This window comes from Acanthamoeba castellanii (genome assembly GCF_000313135.1).
Source record: "Acanthamoeba castellanii str. Neff unplaced genomic scaffold scf7180000084766, whole genome shotgun sequence".
Lineage (NCBI taxonomy): Eukaryota > Discosea > Longamoebia > Acanthamoebidae > Acanthamoeba > Acanthamoeba castellanii.
Genome location: NW_004457445.1, coordinates 35635 through 57961, shown reverse-complemented (window position 1 = coordinate 57961; position 22327 = coordinate 35635). Strand labels below are relative to the sequence as shown.

Sequence of the window (22327 nt, the reverse complement as noted above, 5' to 3'; positions counted from 1 at the left end):
ACACGCCCAACACGCCCGCTTCTCGCGGGACTGAGTAGCGCGTTGTTGACACAAGAGCAGAAGAAGTAGAAGATCATGCAAGGACCTCGTCCCGTTTCGCCCGTGCTGAGCGGTACGAGTCGTGATTCTTCACGCTCAAAGACGACGAAGAATGCTAACGTGGCGCTACATGGAGAAGGTCTGGTGGGCGAGGGCCACCACACCGACCCGAGGCACGTCACCTTCACGCTGGCTGATGCCGAGGGCTACGGTTTCTGCTTTGCCTGCGCTTGGGAGGTGCTACTCGACTCGAAGCAGCTCACCATCAGGAAGCGTGCCATCGCCCTCGAGATGCTGAAGGTATGCTCCCCTTGCCTTGCCACTCCACTGCACCTTCCTACATGCTTCAGAAATATAATCTTTGCTTTCGCTACACGTCGCCTCCACCATCATGTAGGTCTTGAGCTCGATGGATGAAGCCTCCGACTTTCTATCCACCCACGGCCTCGCCAGCACCAGCCTCGCCTTCTGTGCGCAAGGTACACAACTTTCTTCCAGTAGCCCCCCCCCAATGGTAAACTCACGACGGAATCCATGGTGGCACCAGTACTGGGCGTTGCGGATGACGCCCTGGCACGCACCGTTCTCGAGCTCGCTGCGCTGCTACAGGGCCAAACGACTGATAAGTCCGCGTGTATCGACAGCATCCGCTTTCAGGTTTGCTTGTGCTCTTGTAATTATGGATGACTGCGCACCTGTCTGTTCTTGTTCCAGTAACTCCTGCTCACTCAGTACCACCGGTGCAGCTTCAAACGTTGACGTGGAAGCAAGCCCGATATGTGCTCGTGCTCCTGGGTCGCCTGGTGTGTGATTCTTCGATCGCTGAACTTCTGATGCAGTCCTATGGACCCTTGATTGAACACCTCCTGGGCGCTCTTTCCTATCCCGACGAGGACACCCGCACGACTTGCACCTTTGTACGTAGGTCCGAGAGCTAGCAAGGGTTTGATGCTCCCTTGAGACTCACCTATACCATTTCTCAAGGTACTGCTCAACCTGGCCTCGGTTGATAGTGCAAGGGAGCGATTGATGAGTCTCTGCGGTGCGCGCTTGGTGTGCTCAGTCGTGGAGCTCCTCTCCAAGTCGCAAAGCGACGGCGTACACACGAACGCAATCGGTACGAGCTCACTCATTGTGGCCTGTTCACTCATATACTCATTCACTCTTGTGGAACAAGCACAGCGCTGCTGCACGCTCTGGCAGGGGGCGCCGGTTTGGATATTGTGCGGGGCAGCTCGGTTGTCGAGAGAGGCCACTTGGTTAAAGCTCTGAAGCCCCGGCTGCTCTCGTCACACGAACCGCTGCGAGCGCTCACGATGCAAGTCATCGCGAGAGTATGCACAGGCTCGCCGGAGACCGTGGCCTTCTATCTCGATGAGGGAATCGCTGGCACGTACCAGCTTTCTTTTGGGCAATCAGCCACCATTGAGCATGTGTTCATCGTGGTGGTTACAGACTTTGTTATCGAGGCGTCGTGTGGGGCGTCAGGGCTCGTGCTGGGCTCAAGCATTGGCGTTCTCACACTGTTTTCGGACCACCCTTCATTCGGCTCCTACGTACAGTTCGGTACAATCCCCTCTCTCGATTGGGTGGGGTGCATCCAAGTTGCTCACGCACTGTTTAACCTCTTGTACATTGCGGCGGCCCAAAGGTTTCGATGCGCTCATCGAAGTGCTTCACGAGGCGATCGAGCGACTGCCGCAGGAAGGCTTGCGACTTCTGCTGAAGTTGCTGGCCTCGTGCTCAAGCAAGCTGAAAAGCGAGAGTCTAGCTATCGTGGCCAACTGCATCAATCGCGGCATCTGCCGGGAGGAGCCAGACGTAGCGCCGCTCGCTTGTCTCGTCCTGGCGGAGTTGGTCGATTGTACTTCCTCCTTTACCCTTTGTTGTTTAGTACCTGAGCCTCAATCGCTGCTTGGTTGGGTAGGTGCTTCAATCAACAAGCGAGAGGATGTACAACCGGTAACGCTTGCTTGCCTCGAAGAAGCGGTTGATAGGCTTCGAGCCTGTGTTGCGACTGACAGTATGGACCAGGTACGTGCGTAGTATTCTCATGGTGCTTATCACCAGATGGCTAATATCTTTCACAACTTTAAGCACTATCTGCACGCTGTGCTGTACGTGACTGCCAAGTGCACCCCATCGCCGGCGTACGAACCATCAACAAAGCAACTCTTTCTACTGTTCGTCGAGAAGATGCTCCCTTTGATACTGGTACCAGTACCCTGAAGTTGACCGCCAAGAATAATCAAGCTAAAAGGCAATCTTTTATTACCAGGCCAGGTGGGACCAGCTGTCTTCTCACGCCCTGCTCGCCATGGTGCTACGTTTGCTTCTTCTCGCAACACCATGCCACCTGGACAGAGTGAAGGCCTTGATGGGTACTCCTTCTTCCGCCTTCGCTGTGTTCTACTATTCATTCTCTCTTACTGATCACTGAGCAATGCTCTATTCCACCAGGCGCGAGCGCGTTTACGAAAGCCCTGAGCCTACGGAGTCGAGTACAAGGGGAGCCGACGATTGTGGCGCTGGCCGATCAGTTTCTGCTGGCGCTTATTCTTTCCGCGACCAACACCACGGCGTCATCAGCATTGGAGGAAGTCTACAGGCGGTCTGTGCCCCGTCTGCCAGGTTTGATACCTTTCCAGTTCATGTCTATGCTACCTCTCATCTCACGCCATTTCATTTGCGGTTCAGAAAACGTCGAAGCGATGTCCGTGGTTATGACGGAGAGGTCGCGCGATCTCGAGTTACAACTGACAATCCTCGCGCTGTTCTATTCGGCCGTGCACGCTGGCGACAGGTTCAGTCTGAAACCGCGTTATTTCTCTTCTGTAGCTGTCACCGCCTCTTACATCTTTCTTCATCGGCTGCGCCAGAGTCGTGGACGTAGAACGTGTAGATTCGGCGCTTCAAACATTCTTCCGCTCACACCCCGACTTCGACCAAATACCTCCTGATGCCTTCCACGTGCTCACGTTTCTCGTTTCAGTACAGTACACTGAAGACCTCTCTCGGCCACATGTGAGGGAGAATTCATGCGCTGAATTAACGCGTTCCCTCCTCCCCTAGGTGGCTCAATCGCGGGCACACGGACTGATGAGCGAGAATGGCCGCACATTGACACGAGCGATCCTGTCTACTTGCCACCAGATGGCGAGAAAGCCGCCGGTCGCTGTGATCAAGTGGCTTTGGCAAAACCCAGAGTTGCGTGACTACAATCGGAATCAGGTACCTCGTTCCTTCGTTAGCAACACCGGGCCACACAAGCGTATTTCTGATTAGGGAACCCTACGCAAGATGCTGCTATGGATATCGGATACTTCCGACGCCTCGTACACCTTGGCTGAATGGGTGGACATCATTCTCGACGATTCAAACGGCGCTGCAGTGGTGATGGTGTGTAATCAGTCGCTTTCTACTCTGCAGAGACAAACGGACCTAAGTTGCCCTGTGCGTGCACGTGTGCTATGGTGAATTTCAACAGGACATGGTGACGTCTTGCGATGAGCTTTCCACCAAGGGACTGCACTTGGTCCAAGCCTGCCTTTTCAAGTCACCCGATGCCACAGGGCTGTTTGCATCACTCGGTTTGATGCCTGCGCTCGAGAGGATGATGACTTTCCGCGCAATGGAGTGGAGCGCGGCATCGCTATCGGCGGCAGCCCTCTGCACACTCCAGCACCTGCGCCACGCGCACCACTCTGCGCCCTTGACTTCGCCGCTTCACGTCGTAGCCCTTCTCGCCAGGTATCCAACCCACGACTTTCGTTCAATCAGCTGTGAGTTAGCCGTTCGGTCATGGCTAACAAAGAAAACTGTCTCCAGGGAGGCCTCGAGGCGTCAACTGCCAGACGAGCTGTTGCTGATGCTCATCAACGCGGGCAACATGATCATTCTCTTGGCTGGCCGTCAGCCAGATTCTGAAGGTACGCGACAACACAACTTTCCTGTGACTCTCCGACAACGTTTAAGCTGTTACTATTAGCCCTGGTGTGCAGCGTCGCGCAAGCGGAGAAGCTGATTGAAATCGTCTGTGCTTCACTGGCGGCCACGAGCACGTCTCTGAGCGGAGGCATTGTGACCGTCGCGGCGCTGACCTTCTGGACGCAGCTCGTGCCCAAGCTTGCCCTGGTACACGGTACACGCTGGCAGGATTCGAAGACAGTACGACCACACCACCCATCCGCACGCATCGACACTATGCGCAACCGACAGAATAACCTCTATTTTTCGGTCAACAGCTCGAGCGGCTGCTATGCGCTGCGTCGATGGCCACGTTCAAGCAACATCAACGTGGCCCTTCCATGCTGCTTCGCTTGCTTGCTAGTCATGGACTGTCGGCCTTCCTGTCACTGCAAGGTGAGGCCAGTGCCGATAGGTCGACGACGGTATGTGCTCGCATGTTCACAACAGATTGCTTGATCGCTCAGCTGACCGTGATTGGGTCCAGAGCGCGACCTACGAGGAAATCCGCGAGTGCATCGTGTTGGCCCAGAACAACGTTCAACTGGCGGAGGAACAGACGTTCAAGTTGGCGAGCGTGGCGTGTCTGTCCAAGCTGATGGCGGTCGAAGCGAGAATGCAGGCGGGCGGGCCGCCTAGCACGCTTCCCTGGAATCAATTCCTTACGGAGAACATCATCGCCTCGATACCCGCAGCCCCGCTTCAGCTGCCCGACATCCACTTCCTCACAATGGTACCGTCTTCCCCGCAGTGGACCGCACACTTACTGACCTGGCGCATCACACACACACACACACACACACACACACACACACACACACACACACACACACACACACAAAAGATCGTCCGCCACAAGCCGAGGTGGCTGCCGAGTGTGATGGGCGCAACCACCATCGAAGCCCTCTTACTCAAGTTCGCCTGTTCGGTCAACATTCCGCTGGTCATGGGCTATATCGACTTGCTGCGCGAGGTCCCCGTTCCTCTAACACACACACACTCACGCACACACACACTCACACACACCACACACCACACTCTCAACTTTCTTCATCACTGACGCGTCAACCGTCGGTTGAACTGCGCAGCTGCATACGGCGGGCATGATCACCACGGCGCTGCACCCCGTCGCCTCGCGGGTGATACAGAAGCAGCAAAAGGACATCGCCACGATGATGCGGGCCGACGCCATGGAACAAGAATCATCAAACGAGCACCTGCTCTGGCAGTACGTCCGCCTCCTCTCGGCCCGGTAGCGATTCAACTTCTCAGGGCTACTGCATTAACAACAACCACAACTACAACAGAGAAATCGATGGCGTGGTTGTGCCCCAGCACATGCTCTGGCCTGGTCATTCCACGACAGCTGAGGAGGCCGCACGACAGCTTCACGCCCTCGCGCCCCTCTTCGCTGCGTGAGCTGCAAACAGAGACCGAAACGAAAACGTAAAAATTTGCGAGTATGAAACGAAAGTTTCAGAATGGTGATTTGGCGGGAATCGTTTTGTCCATGGGCACACGAAGATGGAGGGGCAGCGGAAGAGGAGGCGCGGCGAAGATGAAGAGGCCGAGCAAGAGGGAGGAGAGGAGGAGATGGAAGAGGAGGAATTTCGAGCACCGTCGCCAATTCGTGGACGGGGCACCCGTTCGTCTTTTTCCATTCATAACGACGAAGAAGTAAGCGATCCTGGCAATCCACGGAGCGCTGATGCCTTTGCCCACGTCGGCTCGAAACTTTCGCGTGCCCTTCGTCCACTTGCTCCCTCCGCTCCTATCGAGACACCTCATCTCGTACTGCTGCACCGATTCATTTCACTACATCGAAAGAATTGCGATTGCTTACATTTGCCGTCATGCGACACCTGCACAGGTGGAAGCTCTGCAAACAATAGAGCAGCAGGAGGCCGAGATTAAACGACTGAGGCAGCAGCTGGCAACTTCGCGTGCGCCGCCCGTGGCCGCAAGCACAAGCGATGCTGTCATGAAACTGAGTACGCCGCGCTCTTCCTTGCTCTGGACTGTGGCCACCTTGATGATCACACATCGCAACACCGCGTACTGAATGAGCCTGCTGCCTCTGCGCTTACAGAGGCCGAGCTGAAGCGCGCGCAGGACAAGGCACGCGCTGCCGAAGAGGACCTCCAGCGGAAGGAGTGGGAATGGACCAAGGTGCGTCATGCGGCACCTTCAGTGTGATGGCTCGTAGCACTTGCTTCCCCCTGAATGATCAAGACTCACACATGTGCGGCATGGGCACGATGCAGCTTCGCTTGGAGAAGGAGAGCGAGATGAACAGGAAGGAGTGGGAGCTGCGCAAGGAGAGGGAGAAGGCACAGATCCTGATGCGCCCGTCCGCAGGCATGGCTTCGCCCACGTCCGCGCTCGCGGCCAACCCGGCCGAAGTCAAAGAGCTCAAGGTACTGAGCTCTTGTCGACTGGCCTTTTGGACACTAAGGTGGATTGGCCTGACCGACCACACACACCCCACGTTCCCTCCCACAGGCCACCAAAGAGGCGCTGGAGAAGCGGGTGAGCGAACTCGAGAAGACCAAGCTGACGCTGAGTGAAGAGCTGGCCGAGGAGCAGCTCAACGCCAAGACCACCAAGACGCAACTCGAAAATCGGGTAAACAAACTCAGAGTGCCCACAACTCCTATACGCACTTCACCACTCACACGTCGCGATCACCCCCGGGCCATATATACAAAAACAGATCCACAAGGCGACACAGGCCGAGGAGACGCTCAAGGCCGAGAACGAGGCGCTTACGAAGCAGGTACTGCGCGATGACTCTCTAGATCCGCACGGATGCCCATCTGACTGGGACGGTGGGGTGGCGGTAATTGGCACAGGCGGAGTTGCTCACGAGGCAGCTTAGCGAAGTGCACGACGAAGCGGAGACCGTCATTCGACTCAAGGACGAGCTGGCCAAGGCGCAGGAACGTCTGCAGGTGCTTTCCAGCGCTTCAGAATTCAACGCCGAGACTGCGTCCCTCATGGAGGCCATGCAAGGTTTGCTCTTCTTTCCCCCGCGTGCGTGCGTGCGTGCGTGCGTGCGTGCGTGCGTGCGTGCGTGCGTGCGTGCGTGCTACTTGCTTTGTCGGCGAATGCTGACTCTCCGCTCGACGCTACAGAGGAGATCGGCCGCATGGTCGAGTTAGAGAACAAATGCAAGGCGGTGGAGGCCGAAAACAAGCAGCTGCGCCAGCGGATGCAGAACTCACAGATCCTCCAGGACGAAATCGAACGACTCACTGCCAAGTACGAGCGAGCGAGGAGGGATCTGGAGGCGCAGTCGCAGCTTCAGGTGGAGCACGAAAATCTGCTCAAGCAGACCGCCAAGTGGTATGCCATGCCGCACACGGGCCCTCGCTCTGACTTTGCCTTTACGCTCGACACAGCGACAACTACTCACGTGCGCGCTTTCTCTCTTCTCTCGCAAGGGAGAGCTACTTCGGGGATCTGAAGCAGTTCGAGTCCGCGGCTCACATTGCCGGCATTGTCGAGGACCTGCAAAGGAAGAACGGTTCGTGGGATTCCCACCTGCGCATCATAGTCAACTTTCACTTACAGTCGTTGGTGCGTGTGCGTGTGCGTGTGCGTGTGCGTGTGCGTGTGCGTGTGCGTGTGCGTGTGCGTGTGCGTGTGCGTGTGCGTGTGCGTGTGCAGAAAGCCTGGTCGAGAAATGCGGTCAACTGACGGCCGACGCGAAGCGGGCGCAGAACGTCGCCAGGACGCACGAGGTCCGCGCTGCGGACGCCCGCAAGGAGGCGGAAAAGTACCGCCGCGAGCTGGACACCGTAACGGTGCGTGCGCACTCTTGCTGCTCTCCCATTTATTTATTTATTTATTCTGTATATATGTATTTATTTATCTTGAAATAACAGGAAAAGAACGCGAGGCAAGAGCTGGAGCTCAACATCCTCCGCAAGGACAAGATCAGCTATCGCGACCTTCTCGTACGAACCGGCCGAACTGCATCTATCTTTTTTGTTATGTGGTGAGGTGGTCGGGTAGAGCAAGCTCTGACGCAAGCAACGCTCATCAGGAAACGTACGACCGGGACATCCAAGACAAGGACTATGACAAGGCCAAGGATGGTACGACCCTTTTGCAACATTTTTATATATGCCATGTGCGCAGCTTTGGTTCCTGATGAGGTATATTGTTGTGTTGTGTGTATGTGTTGTGTGTGTTGGGGCGGAGGCAGAGCGGATCGCCACTCTCGAGGACCAGCTGCAGCGACAGGAGGAATTCGTGGCCAAGCTGCAGGGCGAACTCGACCGCAGCAAGGCAATGATCCTCTCCCTCTCCAACGCTCAGCCTCAGCAGCCAGCGACGCCTACGGAGAAGCGTACCCTTTATTCCCTCAGTGCACGACACGATACACGACACACGACACACGACACACGACACGACGCAACACGACACACGACACGACACACGACTCACTTTGCTTTTTCCTCGCACTGAGACAGAAGAGGAAGACGATGGCGCGGTGGCGGCTTCGCTGAAGAGCGAGAACGAAGCGCTCCGTCAGGCCAACGAGAAGCTGGCGGCCGAGATCGCCAAGCTCGGCGGTGAGCTGGCCACCTACGAACTGCGACTGGGCAAGGGCGACTACAACCCCGCCACCACCAAGGTACCACCTCGTGTGTGCGTGTGTGCGTGTGCGTGTGTGTGCGATGGGACGCGCGCCTAACTGCAGGTGGCTTGCCACAGATCCTGCACATGACAAACAACCCCACCGCACTGGCCCGGAAAAAAACTCCGAAGTGGTGCGTTGTGCGTTGTGTTTGCCGTGTGTGTTGTGTTTGTCGTGCGGTTACTTATTCACCACACACACCAGGAATTGCTGCGGGAGGAGAACAACGCGCTGCGGGACCAGCTGTTCGAGATCAAGCGCGAGCTGAAGGAAGGCGGCAGCACGGCGAGGATGGAACTGGAGGACGAGGACGAGGAAGAGGAAGACGAGAACCAACAACCCAAGCCCAGCAACCCCCGGCTCAGTGCCGCCGAAGCCCTCCGGCTTAAGATCCTCCAAGGTTTGCGCACCACGTCACTCGTTGCCGCATCCACCACGCACACCCCGACTAACATTGCCTATGGCACGCACACGCACACGCACACGCACACGCACACGCACACGCACACGCACACACACACACACACACGACACACACACACACACACACACACACACACACACACACACACACACACACAATCCGCAGAGGAGAATGAGGTGTTGAAGCAGCAGGCCAAGGACAACGAGGTGACCAACAAGCGGCTGATGAAGATCTTCAAGGACAAGACGCGCGAGTTCCGAGAGACGGTGAACCAGCTGTTCGGCTGGCGCGTGGACTACACCGAGGAGCGGTCGGTCAAGCGCTACCGGCTCAAGTCCATGTACGCCGAGAAGGAGGTCGACGAGCTCGTCTTCCAGAAGACCGCCAAGAGCAGCGGTCTCGAGCTGATGGCCACCGACTTCTCCTGGTGCGCTCCATTCCTTTAGTGTCGTGTGTGCCGTGTGTGCCGTGTGTCGCGCCAAACTCACGCGTGCGCACACAACAATACATAGTACGCTGGACGTGGAGGTGCAGGCGTTCCTCAGCCGATGCCACTCGATACCGGCCTTCCTGGCCAACCTCACCCTCTCCCTCTTCGACAAGCAGACCTTCCAGGGACCTTCCAGTGTACCCCACTTCAAAAAAACATGATTTATTCTCCGATTTGCTCTTTACGGCCGAATGCCGCGTTGTAATTGGCGCAAGGTTTCTCATGGTTTTTATTTTCTCCTAAATTTCTTCTGCCGAAGGAGCCAATCCAATTTTGTCCATTAGCTCATGTGTGTGCAACATGTTCGTTATCGCCGACAACGATCAGGACCCACATACAAATTCGCGCACTTGTCTCATCAGCTCACTACATCTACGCAACACATCCCCATGTCGATCAACACCAACACCAACACAACTGAGAAGGTGTGGCTCATCACGGGCTGCTCGACCGGCTTCGGTAAGGAGCTGACGCTGGCCGCACTCAAGCGCGGCGACAAGGTGATCGCCACCGCGCGCACGCCGGCCAAGCTCTCAGCGCTTGTGGAGGCCGGCGCGCACCCGCTGCAGTTGGACGTCACCCGCCCGCTCGCTGAGCTCCAGTCTCTGGCCGACCAGGCCGTCGCCGTCTACGGCCGCATCGACGTGCTGGTCAACAACGCCGCCTACGTGCTCCAGGGCGTCATCGAAGCCGCCAGGTACCCCATTGCTGTGTCTCGTGTGTCGTGTCATTGCACGCAACTCACGCCATGCACGGCGCCCACGACACTCAACACGACACGACTAGCCCTGAGGAGACATACGCGCAGTTCAACACGAACGTTTTTGGGCTGCTTAACGTGACCCGGGCCTTTCTGCCACACATGCGCGCCCGCCGGAGCGGCGTGATCGCACTCATCGGCAGCATGGCCGGCCGCGGTGGCGCTCCCGGCGTGGGCCTCTACTGCGCGACCAAGTTCGCCCTGGAGGGCCTGGCCGAGGCGCTGCGCGACGAAGTGGCCCCGCTGGGCATCGCCGTCACCATCATCGAGCCCGGCTACTTCCGCACGGCCGCTGCTCAACCAGGGCACCAACACATTCATCGCCGCGCAGCACATCGCCGACTACGACAAGACGCCGGCGGCCGCAGCCATAGCCCACCATGCGGCGGTCGATGGCAAGCAGCCGGGCGACCCGGTCAAGGCCGCTCAGCTCATCGTCGACGTGCTCACGCTGTCGGGCTCGGCCAAGGGCCGCAGTCAGGTGCCGGTGCGGCTGGCCCTCGGCCAGGACGCCTACGAGGGCATCAAGGCCAAGTGCGAGTCGCAGCTCAAGGAGCTCGAAGAGTGGAAGGACCTCTCGCTGGGCACCGAACATGACGACGTCGTCACCACCCAACAATAATTGGTGCGCTATGTGGATTGTTCGGGAATGGAAACTTGTGCGTGTGCGGTGCGTGTCGTGCCTTAGTCACCAAACCCAAGAACTCGGCTTGCTTTATGTAGATCAATGAGGGAACATGGGCATGGCGGTCATCGGCCAGCTACTCACTACTCGAGCCGCTCGATGAGTTGGCGGATGTTGGCCCGCTCCCTGTCCGTGGTGGCGTCGCCGTCGTCGGCCGCGCCGCTGCTGGTGTCGGTGCCCGACGAGCCGATGGACTTCGCGTAGGTGGCCAGCACCTCCTTCACCTTTTCCAGCGAACCTCCCTGCTGCTTCAACAGCTGCTTGATGTACGCATTGGCCTGCATGTGTGTGCGATGGTGCGTGTGCGTGTGCGTGTGCGGTGGTACGTGTGCGTGTGCGGTGGTGCGTGTGCGTGTGCGGTGGTGCGTGTGCGTGTGCGTGGTGCGTGTGCGTGTGCGTGTGCGTGTGCGTGTGCGTGTGCGTGTGCGTGTGCGTGTGCGTGTGCGTGTGCGTCGTCAGAATTGCGAATGGCGAGCGACAGCAGCACACGGATGAGCGTACCCCTTCAAGAGGCGAGGTGGCGACGGCAGCAATGATGTAGTCGATCAACTGAAGCGTGAACAGATGACCTTCGTCCAGCCTGAGCGAGAGGTAGTACTCCTCGTCGAGTTCGGTGAGCTCCTCGCCTCTGGCCCGCCGGGCCTCCATCTCGGCCTCGACCTGCGCGTCGAACGCGGCCGACTTCTTGGCATACTTGGCGTGCAGCTCCAGCAGCCTCTCGATCTTCTGGTAGTTGCTCTCCTGGAACTTGCCCAGCAGCCGCGTGTAGGGCTCACCCCCAGCAGCCGCCAGGCTCTTGAACAGCGAAGCGATCGCCGCCGCGATGTGTTCTGTGTGCGTTCGTGCGTGTGTGCGCGTGCGTGTGCGGTGGTGCGGTGGTGCGTGTCAGACGCTGCGTTGACAATTGCAGGGTGGGTGGTTGGGTACCGTCGTCGGCCAGTTCGTTGAAGCCGGAGCGGCCCTTCTTGGCGCCCTTCTTCATGAAGGCGGCGAAGAGGGTCTTGAGGCCCAGGATGTCCACAAAATATTTGCAATTTTCCTCGTTGCCGGCCAGCGCAAAGTCCACCACCTTGAGCGCCGACTTCCTCGGGAACTTCTTCGACCTGCACACCACATACACCCACACACACACCACACACACACACACACAACACACACGACACACACACACACACACACACACACACACAAACGGTTATGGAACTGCCGGGTGGGTAGATGCAGCGGCAGCGAGTAGCAGTACTTGATCATGATGAGCATGAGTTCGAGGCCCTGGGACTTCCGGAAGACTTGCTTATTTTCGTTGGACATGAGGCACGTGCAGAGCGAGTTGAAGAGGTTCTCGACGTACTCCTCCTCGTCCGCAGTTGGCGGGTCCGTTTTTCTGTACGGCTGCACCAGTAAACAAAATATAATTGTTAATTAAATAAGTAATAATTGTAAAAAAATATAAGAATTGAATTCAATAATAAATAATAAATAAATAATAAATGATAATAGTACCGCAAGGCAGAGGAGAAGTGTGTCGATGCCGTTGGCCTCGGTGAAGAGCTTACGGCTCTCGGGCGAGTTCTGGAGGAGAATGGAGACGATCTCGCTGGCGTAGGCCTTGTTGTCGTCAAACCCGTCTTCCTTCATTCTGTAATTGTTGGGTTGCAAAACAAAAAGTCTTAGTCGCATCACACACACACCACACACACACACACACAAGGGTGGTAGGGCAGAGGCGGGCAGGCGTGTACCTGCGCAGGACCCACTTTCGCCACACGTCGTTCTTCATGGCCATGACGCCGATCTCGGGCATCACCTCTGATACGTTCTCCAGGATGCCCATCATGTTGTAAACGCCCTGCCTCTCCTCGTCGATCTTCTCGTCCAGGCGGTCCAGATTGCTCAGCAGAATGTCCAGTCCGCCTTCTTGTTGCTGCACACATTGCCATGCCACAAGTGTGTGTGTGTGTGTGTGTGTGTGTGTGTCGGCGTGTGTGTGTGTGTCGGTGTGTGTGTCGGTGTGTGTGTGTGTCGTCAGCGTTGCATCGACGCAAGGCAACGCGTTCACTGGGGAATCATCGTACGATGAAGGCCTCGTGAAGAAGGTACGCATCGCTTTCTTCGTCTTCGGCTTCGTCGGCCGCGCCCTCGTTGGATTGCGTGAGCTCGTGGAGCAGGTTGATTGTGTCCACCATGATGTCGTTGTTTTCGTGCTGCAGCAGGCTCACTGCAGCGATGACCATGACACCATGCAAAAGGAAAGTCAGAACACTGAAAGCCTGCAGAGTAAAGGGACAGGGGCTGCGACTTGCCAAGAGTGCGGACTGCGTTCAGCTTGACGAAGTCGCCGTAGAGGCCGGGCGCGGTGGCCAGCACGTGCAGCTCCTTGATCGCTACGTCGAGATCAACCTCCGACTCCAAGAACCTTTGTTGTCACGTGGGCGCACGTTCGGTATGTGCCAAGGAGTCTGAGCACCAAGTGGAGCGTGGGGCAAGAGATGGGGAGGTCGTACTTGTCAGGCTGGCCTGCGTACTTGATTCGCAGCTCCTGATTTCTGGTGTAGCGCTTCTCAAGGTTCAGCACCAGGCGGCGCAGACCTTGTGCCGTCAAGGCCTCGACCTGTTCAGGCATAAGTAGTCAGAATTGCAATTGAATAAATGCCTGATTGAATTTAATTTAATTTAAAATGAAAAGGCTGCGCACCTCGGGGGCAGTGTCAATCAGCTCTGCGATTTCGGCCTCGGTGAGCTTGAAGTCCTCTTCGTCCACCTCATCGATGAGTCCATCTGCCTCCTCCCTCTTGCGTTTGCTCATTCTCTGCTGTGCTGATCTTTTGCGATCAGTTGTGATCTTTTTCTTTTCTTTTGCCAATTTTCGCCGACTGGAATGCCAAGCATGTCAGCTCGCGCTCGTCACCGACGGCCCGCAAGACCTCGTGAAGCCTTCATCTTGCGCCGACGGTCACGCATCTGACCTAAGTAACCAACGTCAGCTCTTTACCACCACAAGTCGGCTCAAGCCGAACGCAATCGTTCAGGAAACGAGTAATTCCAAAAGATGGAGACGCCCCTCATCACCGTAACTGCTTCTTCGTCATCTTCTTCATCTTCTTCAACCAGCGGCGACCACCAAGGCAAGGCCAAGGAGATGTCCCGTTCGTCGATGTCGGTGGGCTCGTCCAAGTACTCGCACCCGCGTGTGTCGATAGAGACCTTTGACGACGGCCAGGGGGCCAACAAGGAGACCGTCGAGGCCTGCAAGTTCGTCAACGAGGCCCTCAACCTGCGCGCCAAGTACCTCTTCGTCCCCGCCCAGCCCGTGCACCACGACAGCGGGGTACGCTCGCCCGCCCGCACAGTCAACTTTATTCGCTTTTTATAAATTACAAAAATAATTATTTTGAGATAATATCAATTATTCAATGATTACTGTTGTGTGCAGGAGTCGCTGGACGTGTGGCACGAGCGCGATTTGGTGAAGCCAGCGCCCGACAGCCCGTTTGCGCAGTACCGCATCGGTGCCAAGAACGGCATCATCCGCGTCTACGCTGATCAGCAAGGTGCGTGTGCGCGTGTATGCGCGGTGGACCATGTGGCCCTCATGCCTGACTCAGCATTCGAACGATCGTGCAGCCCTTGACGAGGACAAGCCTCTGGTCGACGTGCACAGCATTACTGACTACGAGCGCGACTACAACAGGTGGCGTCGCCCTCCCTCGAAATCGAGTTGAATCCTTGCTAACACAACACGCAACACACAACACACAACACACAACACACAACACACAACACACAACACACAACACACAACACACAACACACAACACACAACACGCAACACACAACACGCAACACGCAACACACAACACGTCAACACATCAACGCATCGACACATAGGATTGTGGACATCACCAACTCGGGACCCATGAAGACGTTCTCATGGAAGCGGCTGAAGCAGTTGGACTTCTCGTTCCACTTCCACCGCCTGCTCAACGAAGCCCAGGAGATCGAAAGCACCCAGATGGATGACCCCAAGGACTTCTCCAACGGTACGCTCTTGACCTGCCCTGATCACGTGCGTCGTACGCTGCTGGCCATGCAACTTGGCCAGTGGTGCTGATAGCGACGAATCGACTCTTTTGGCCCGCGCGCAGTGGTCAAGGTCGACACTCACATCCACTTGGCCGCTGCCATGACCGCCAAGCACCTGCTGACGTTCATCAAGCGCAAGCTCACGGAAAACCCCAACACGGTACGGCGCTTGATACGCGCTTCTCCTCTCTGCTCTGCAGAGCAGTGTGCAGCATTTTCGTTACTACTCATGGCTTACCCACTCACTCGCTGGCTGGTCGTGAATCGACATGCGGTCGCTGCAGGTGGTCTCTCGCACACCCGACGGCAAGGAGGTGACGCTCATCCAGACCATCCAGCACCTGGGCCTCGAAGTGGCCGATTTCACCGTCGACGCCCTCGACGTGCGGGTACGCTTCGGGCGATGCTTCCATTGGGAGAGAATCCGCCAAAACGCAAGTGACCTCTTCTAATTCCTTGTTTGGGGGCTTGTGGTGGTGGTGATGATGGCGATGACGACGACTAGGCCGACAACACGTTCCAGCGCTTCGACAACTTCAACGACAAGTACTCGCCCTTCGGGTTCAGCGAGCTGCGCACCATCTTCCTCAAGTCCGAGAATCAGCTGGAGGGCAAGTTCTTCGCCGAGCTCACCCAGGAGACCGCTGATCGCCTGGAGGAGTCCAAGTACTGCATGGCCGAGTGGCGAGTCTCCATCTATGGCAGGTTAGAGGCCTTCCACGCCCATCGCACACGCACACGCTCGTACGCACATGCACGCATAGCTGACATCAGGTTGAACGACGTAATAACAGGAAAGCCGAAGAGTGGGATTCACTGGCCAAGTGGATTTGCGACAACAAGCTCTACAGCGACCACAACAGGTGGATGATCCAGGTGCCGCGTATCTACACCCTCTTCAAGAAGACCAACCAGATCAAGAACTTTGGCGAGCTCATTCAGAGTACGTTGAAGAGATCAATTGACTCTCTTCTTCTTCTTCTTCTTCTTCTTCTCCCTCTTCCCCTTCCTCCCTGCCGGTCGTGCTGAATGTGCTGGAATTATGTGATGCAGACGTGTTCCGCCCGCTCTTCGAGGTGACGCTGGACCCGACGTCGCACCCGCATCTGCACAAGTTTCTGCGACAGGTATCTGGCTTCGACAGCGTCGACGACGAGTCGCGGCCCGAGCGACAGCTCTGCCTCCGGTGCGCGCCCGCACAACTTCCTCTCTTCGGTCGGTCGGTCGGACTACATTCCTAACATTCTCTCTGCTCGCTCGGCTTGGTCGTGCATACAACAACAACCAACAACAGAGCATTGCCGCAATCGCCCGAGGCGTGGGACATCGACGAGAACCCTCCCTACGCCTACTGGCTGTACTATATGTGGGCCAACTTGGTCACGCTCAACCGCCTCCGCGAGGCACGCGGACTCAACACCTTCGATCTCAGGTATTTATCTATTTATTTGCCCATTTCCGCATATCCGCCCAAAGAAGCCGCCCACGCGCTGACCGTTTCCTGCTGCCTGTGCGCGTAGGCCGCACTGCGGCGAATCTGGCGATGCGGACCACCTGGCCGCGGCCTTCTTGCTCGCCCGAGGAATCAATCACGGCATCAAGCTCCACTCTCGGCCGCCACTCGAATACCTGTGCGCACCACTCTCCTCTGCGCACGACACACGACACACGACACACGACACACGACACACGACACACGACACACGACACACGACACACTACACATGACACACGACACACGACACACGACACACGACACACGACACACTACATGTAAATGCTAATTTCGGCACCACTTACAACGCTACGCAGGTACTACGTGGCACAGATCGGTATCGCGGTGTCGCCGCTGAGCAACAACGCGCTGTTCCTGGAGTACAAGAAGAATCCGTTCAACCGCTTCTTCCGCCGGGGACTCAACGTGTCGCTCTCGACCGACGACCCGCTGCAGTTCCACTACACCCAGTCGCCTCTCATCGAGGAGTACGCCATCGCCGGCCAGCAGTGGAACCTGAACTCGATCGACCTCTCCGAGATCGCCCGCAATTCGGTGCTGCAGAGCGGCTACGAGCACCGCTTCAAGGCCAAGTGGCTCGGCCCGCGCTACTACCTACCCTTCACTCAGGGCAACGGTACTGACTGACTCCTTCTTCGCTCTTCTTCGTTCTTCGTTCTTTCTTTCTTTCTTTTGTAGTTTGACCAGTGCGCGAGCTTCTGCTGACGCTCAAGCGCACGCACAGACATCAATTACTCGAACATCCCGAACATGCGAGTGCTCTTCCGGGAGGAGACGTTCCACAATGAACTTCAGTTCGTCAAGGCGTGCTCTGGTTCGCGCACCAAGCAAAGGTACGAACCCGCTCATATATTTATTTATTTTATATTATATTTACGCACAAATATCTGGGCTCGTACCAAACCAAAATAAATAAATAAATAAATAAATCAGGCCGACGAGGGAGGATTCGTTCCGTCTGCGGACACAAACGCAGTACTCGAAACTTCACATCATCTACCCGCCGGGGCACGGTACCACTTTCTTGAACGGAGGCCTTTCACGCTTCCGATGAAGTTATGGCTTATGCCGCCGCGCGTCGTTTTCTCCGCGCCCGCGCAGAGTATGCGGGTGGGGAGGAGATGGTGTGGGCCGCCAAGATGCTCGCGCAAGCCCTCGCCCTTCGCGCCAAGTACGCCTACGTCAAGCCCTCCCTGAAGGAGCGGGTCATGGCCGAGCCGCTGCCCGAGCCCTCCGCCGTACGTACCACCCACCATCTCCACTGCTCCGACGAGCCCGTAGCGCGTGCCGGCTGAGTCCTCACACCAACTCACGCTCGCCCTTTCAGGAGACCCTGACATTGGCCGAAGGAGTGTACCATGTCGCCGCAAGCGAGACCGGTAACGTTGATCGCGCCTGGGCGTCGTGAACGAACAATTCTGAATCGTGACGATGGATTGCGTGGTGGTGTGCGTTGGTGGTGCAGCACTTTGCGCCAATGACCTGGACCAGTTGGCCTTGGTAGAGTGCGCGGACTGCCAGGCCAGCCACTGTCGCGACTGCGATGCCATCCTCCACCGGAACCCGCAGAGGCGGACTCACAAGCGCTACGCCATCAAAGGTACCCCTCTCCCCAATGACCCTCGCCTGTGCTGCACGGTAGTAATTCGCCAGGCACTGACTCCTCCCTGTCCATCAAGGCGGCGACAGGCAGGGGCAGCTGCTGTACACGGTGCCCTCGTACGCCGAGTTCGTCCGTGACTACCGCCACATCAAGCACGTCGTTTCCGACCTGGTACGGCAAGAATAACTTGCTTTCCTGTCCACATATCTCTCTCTACATTACATGATAATATGATTGAGATGAGATTTTACATTAAAATATTCTCGATGTTGGGGCCATGCAGGCGGTGTGTCAGTTGGCCGATCAGCGCCTGCGCCTGCTCGAGGCGCGCTTCGACCTCCACTCGCTGGTCAACACCGAGTACGAGAAGGACGCCATGAGGGTACGCGCCCCGCAGCCCCCACCAATGTACGTGCGCCGCGTTCTTCCTAACTTTCTGTACCTCTCGACGCGTGCGTGTCGTGTGGTGGCCCCGCCGGTCCCAGTTTGCGCAGCAGGACTTCTACCACGTGGTCAAGGTGGACACACACATCCACGCGGCGTCGGCCGTGGTCGCCCCCAAGCTGCTGGCCTTCATCAAGAACAAATACGCCACCAGCCCCAATGTACGCCTATGTTCGTCCTTGGCACTGGCGCCCCCCTCCCCGGTCGTCAGCCCACTTAGCCGACGCTCCCCCCCCAAAAATAGGACATTGTGGTCAAGAAGGGCGAGGTGACGCTCGAGGCGCTGTTCAAGTCGACGGGCGTCCCGATCGAGAACTTCACCCTCGACTCGCTGGACACCCACTCCAACCACACCACCTACGGCCGCTTCGACAAGTTCAACAGCAAGTACAACCCCTTCGGTACGCAACTCACGACACACACGCGACACGCGACACGCGACACGCATTCTAGTGATTGCTGATGTCTTTGTTGTTGGATGGTGGGCAGGCTCGTCTGACTTGCGGACGCTCTTCTTGAAGAAGTCGAACGACGTCGACGGTCGCTACTTCGGCGAACTGCTGCGGCAGGAGCTCGACCAGCTCGAGAAGGGCCGGCACGAGGTACGCCCGCGATGAAGCTCACTGCCGACCGGTCGTGACACTAATCGCGGCTGCGTCTCTAGATGGCCGAGTGGCGCATCTCGGTCTATGGCACGTCGCCGAAGGAGTGGAGCCACCTGGCCCAGTGGGTGATGAACAACCGACTGGTCTCGCCCCACCTGAAGTGGGTCATCCAGGTCCCGCGTCTCTACCACATCCTCAAGGAGAAGAACGACGTACACTCCTTCCAGGACATGCTCGACAGTACGCACTCCCTCGCCATCGCCTGCGCCCACGCATCAACGGCTGACATGTGTCGCGTGTCGCGTGTCGCGTGTGTCGCGTGTCGTGTGTCATGTCGTGTTGTGTTGTGGACAGACATCTTCTTGCCTTTGTTCGAGGTGACGAAGAATCCGTCGTTGGATCCGGTGCTGCACCGCTTCATCACTGAACAGGTTTCGGGCTTCGACAGTGTCGACAACGAAGACGTGGCCGAGCGCAAGGACCTCAAGACCTGCCCGGCCGATCCGCGTCGGTGGGACACCAAGGAGAACCCGCCCTACGCCTACTACCTCTACTTCATGTGGGCCAACGTGTGGTCCCTCAACAAATACCGGGAGACCCGCAGCCTCAACACCTTCGACTTCAGGTCTCCTCTCCCCCTACGTGTGTTATGTGCGACGTGTGTGTGTGCGTCGTGTGTGTGCGGTCGTATGTGTGCGTGTGCGATTGTTGACATATTTGTGTTTGTGTTGCTAGGCCGCACTCGGGCGCGGCTGGACCGATTGACCATCTGGCGGCGGCCTTCCTGCTGTCCAACGGCATCACGCACGGCAGCAACCTCAAGCACTGCCTTCCGCTCCAGTACCTCTACTACCTCGCGCAGGTGGGAATCGCCATCTCGCCGCTCGGCGAGCATGCGCTGTACGCCGACTACAGCGAGGGGATCTTCGTCTCCTTCTTCAAGCGCGGACTCAACGTCTCGCTCTCGACCGGTAACTACCACCCTTCGATTATTTCGTACGTTTAGGTCTCACCTTAATGATCATTATTGCAGATTGCCCGCTGCAGTTGCACCAGACGCCCGAGCCGCTGGTCGAGGAGTACTCGATCGCCGCGCAGGTGCTTATCGTGCTTCTTCTCGTGCCGGCCGCCCGACGCTTACTTAAAGCTGATGGATTGGCGCGCCACGTGTGAATGCAGCTCTACCGCTTGAGCGTGACCGATCTCTCGGAGGTGGCACGCAATTCGGTGCTCCAGAGCGGGTTCACGCATAGCGACAAGGTGCAGTGGATCGGCGATAACTACTGGAAGACCGGCATCGAGGGCAACAGTACGTGCTGCGACTGTTCTCACGTGTGTGGTGGCCGGTGCTGATGTGGCGCATTTTCCCCCGGTAGCGCCGAGCAAGACCAACCTGCCGCACCTGCGCATTGCGTTCCGAAGCGAGCTGCTGCAGGGCGAGAAGGACTTCATAGCGCAAGTCAGCCAGAAGGAGATCACCAACACCACCGAGGTTAGTTTGGCCACCTTTATGTTCCTGTGGTGCTGCAGACTTGCTGACCTGACGCTGGTGATTGTGCACAGCTGGCCTTGTCCAGCTCGACGGAAGAGGAGGAGGACGAGGCCAAGGGCACCATCAAGCCCACGTCGGACCTCCTCCGCAGGGAGACCACCAGCAGCGGCGGCAAGATGAACCTGCTCCGCAACTCGGCCCGCAGGACCCCGATCCGCCTGATCCCCCTCTCCGGACCGATGGACCACTCCTGCTGAGGCGAGTGCGTATGGACCCAGAGATATTTTCCTAAACATATTTTCTTTTTATTTAAAGAAGTGAAAACAAAAACCAAAACAAATCCGCATTGATTGATTGATTGGAAAAGCAAGACGAAGATGGTGGTATTCACGGAGGAACCCAAGAATGCGGTGATTAACCCGAAGCCCACCTATCCCTCGATCCTGTGGCACATGCGGCTGAGCGATTGGGGCATCTTGGTCGGACTGACTGGCGCCGGTGTTGCTTGGGGCTACATGGCTGGTACGTTATTATCCACGTCATTCACCCCCCCCAAGCGCGCAAATGCAAAGTAATCTCATTTGATTCTTGCAGGCAAGGGTGCTAGGAAATCGGTGGCATTGTGCGGTGGTATCCTTGGCTTCCTGGGCGGTCATTCCATAGCTGCCCAGAACTCGGCCCAGCGCCTTCTCGGCCGGAAGCCCAATGGTCGGCCCATCTCCTCCGAGCATTAACTGTACCTAATGAAGATGCTCTTCTCCTTTATCATTTGCCATTCATCCCCATTAGCCCCCCCCCAAATGGGCTTGCGTGTTAGTCTTGCCGGCCTCGTCCTTCGCCGTGGATGGACTATCAGCGTGCCGGCCGGTGGTGCAGCGGGAAGCACGTATGCCTCTCACGCATGAGACGCGAGTTCGAACCTTGCTCGGCCGAGCATCATTTTCGCTCGTGTAGCGTTCTGCTCGTGGCGTCAAAAACGCACAGGACACACACACACACGCACGACGAGAACGCTTCGCGCCACGCACACAACACAACCGCACACGCTCAATTTATCAACTTTACTCCAGGCGAGTGCTGCCATCAGCGGCGGAGGGGACGGTGATTTAGGCTGGCGAGGCTGCCGAAGCCCAGCACGGGGCGAGCGTTGAGGCAGGCCTTGGGCGGGTTGAAGAGCGGCACGTCGGCGGGGAGGGCCGACACCTCGGCGAAGGTGAGGAAGGTCATCTCGTTGGGGCCGAGCAGGTCGTAGGGCGGGACGCCCTCCATGTTGAACCGGACTGGGAGCAGGGTGGCCACGTCCTGGAGGAGGTTGGCCCGGGTGCTCAGGCCCGGCACGACCTCGATCTGGGTGGTGAACACATTGACCAGCCGCCCCTCGAACGTGGTGACGCCGACAAAGGCCGATTGGTTGGCAAAGGCGTGCTGAGGCGGCATTGGACCGGAGTTGGGCAGAATGTTGCACTGCATGCCGGTGGCGTTGAGGTAGAAGTAGTAGTTGGCCTCGTTGGTCTGGAGGTGGTGGTCGGTATCGAGGCCCAGCTCGCCGAAGGGGATGCCCACGATGTCCGGGTA

General features: G+C 57.3%; 7 protein-coding genes across 7 annotated transcripts; 5 read left to right on the top strand and 2 right to left on the bottom strand.

Annotated features, from left to right (window-relative positions):
* Positions 1-75: 75 nt before the first annotated feature.
* ACA1_248400 (uncharacterized protein) lies at positions 76-1765 on the top strand (the record flags this gene model as incomplete). The annotated part of the gene is made up of 9 exons (XM_004339801.1): positions 76-112; positions 179-339; positions 437-518; positions 587-696; positions 786-842; positions 879-960; positions 1103-1156; positions 1222-1595; positions 1691-1765. The coding sequence occupies 9 exons, from the start codon at positions 76-78 to the stop codon at positions 1763-1765; spliced, it is 1032 nt and encodes a 343-aa protein (XP_004339849.1).
* Positions 1766-3928: 2163 nt separating this feature from the next.
* ACA1_248390 (uncharacterized protein) lies at positions 3929-5291 on the top strand (the record flags this gene model as incomplete). The annotated part of the gene is made up of 7 exons (XM_004339800.1): positions 3929-3968; positions 4028-4173; positions 4284-4430; positions 4493-4738; positions 4850-4984; positions 5094-5237; positions 5262-5291. The coding sequence occupies 7 exons, from the start codon at positions 3929-3931 to the stop codon at positions 5289-5291; spliced, it is 888 nt and encodes a 295-aa protein (XP_004339848.1).
* A 695-nt stretch (positions 5292-5986) lies between these two features.
* On the top strand, positions 5987-10946 carry ACA1_248380 (oxidoreductase, short chain dehydrogenase/reductase superfamily protein; the record flags this gene model as incomplete). Its single annotated transcript, XM_004339799.1, has 19 exons — positions 5987-5996; positions 6095-6174; positions 6270-6422; positions 6508-6630; positions 6719-6781; positions 6858-7017; positions 7140-7312; positions 7453-7531; positions 7675-7811; positions 7893-7964; positions 8054-8105; positions 8216-8359; positions 8484-8647; positions 8855-9050; positions 9240-9501; positions 9587-9701; positions 9927-10261; positions 10351-10495; positions 10560-10946. The coding sequence occupies 19 exons, from the start codon at positions 5987-5989 to the stop codon at positions 10944-10946; spliced, it is 2850 nt and encodes a 949-aa protein (XP_004339847.1).
* A 146-nt stretch (positions 10947-11092) lies between these two features.
* On the bottom strand, positions 11093-13815 carry ACA1_248370 (uncharacterized protein; the record flags this gene model as incomplete). Its single annotated transcript, XM_004339798.1, has 10 exons — positions 11093-11287; positions 11511-11839; positions 11937-12112; positions 12199-12401; positions 12513-12648; positions 12752-12933; positions 13085-13279; positions 13326-13425; positions 13448-13620; positions 13705-13815. 10 exons carry the CDS (start codon positions 13813-13815, stop codon positions 11093-11095), a joined length of 1800 nt encoding a protein of 599 aa, XP_004339846.1.
* Positions 13816-14148: 333 nt separating this feature from the next.
* Positions 14149-21009, top strand: ACA1_248360 (AMP deaminase; the record flags this gene model as incomplete). Its single annotated transcript, XM_004339797.1, has 30 exons — positions 14149-14337; positions 14443-14560; positions 14634-14700; positions 14898-15049; positions 15155-15252; positions 15377-15481; positions 15598-15797; positions 15887-16035; positions 16146-16168; positions 16220-16278; positions 16387-16524; positions 16613-16723; positions 16905-17224; positions 17333-17441; positions 17542-17621; positions 17710-17846; positions 17936-17987; positions 18074-18208; positions 18288-18382; positions 18495-18593; positions 18709-18816; positions 18900-19056; positions 19145-19257; positions 19320-19500; positions 19615-19885; positions 19996-20231; positions 20294-20358; positions 20440-20569; positions 20637-20752; positions 20824-21009. 30 exons carry the CDS (start codon positions 14149-14151, stop codon positions 21007-21009), a joined length of 3999 nt encoding a protein of 1332 aa, XP_004339845.1.
* Positions 21010-21129: 120 nt separating this feature from the next.
* ACA1_248350 (uncharacterized protein) lies at positions 21130-21486 on the top strand (the record flags this gene model as incomplete). Its single annotated transcript, XM_004339796.1, has 2 exons — positions 21130-21274; positions 21347-21486. 2 exons carry the CDS (start codon positions 21130-21132, stop codon positions 21484-21486), a joined length of 285 nt encoding a protein of 94 aa, XP_004339844.1.
* A 349-nt stretch (positions 21487-21835) lies between these two features.
* On the bottom strand, positions 21836-22222 carry ACA1_248340 (uncharacterized protein; the record flags this gene model as incomplete). The annotated part of the gene is made up of 1 exon (XM_004339795.1): positions 21836-22222. One exon carries the CDS (start codon positions 22220-22222, stop codon positions 21836-21838), a length of 387 nt encoding a protein of 128 aa, XP_004339843.1.
* Between the last annotated feature and the right edge of the window lie 105 nt (positions 22223-22327).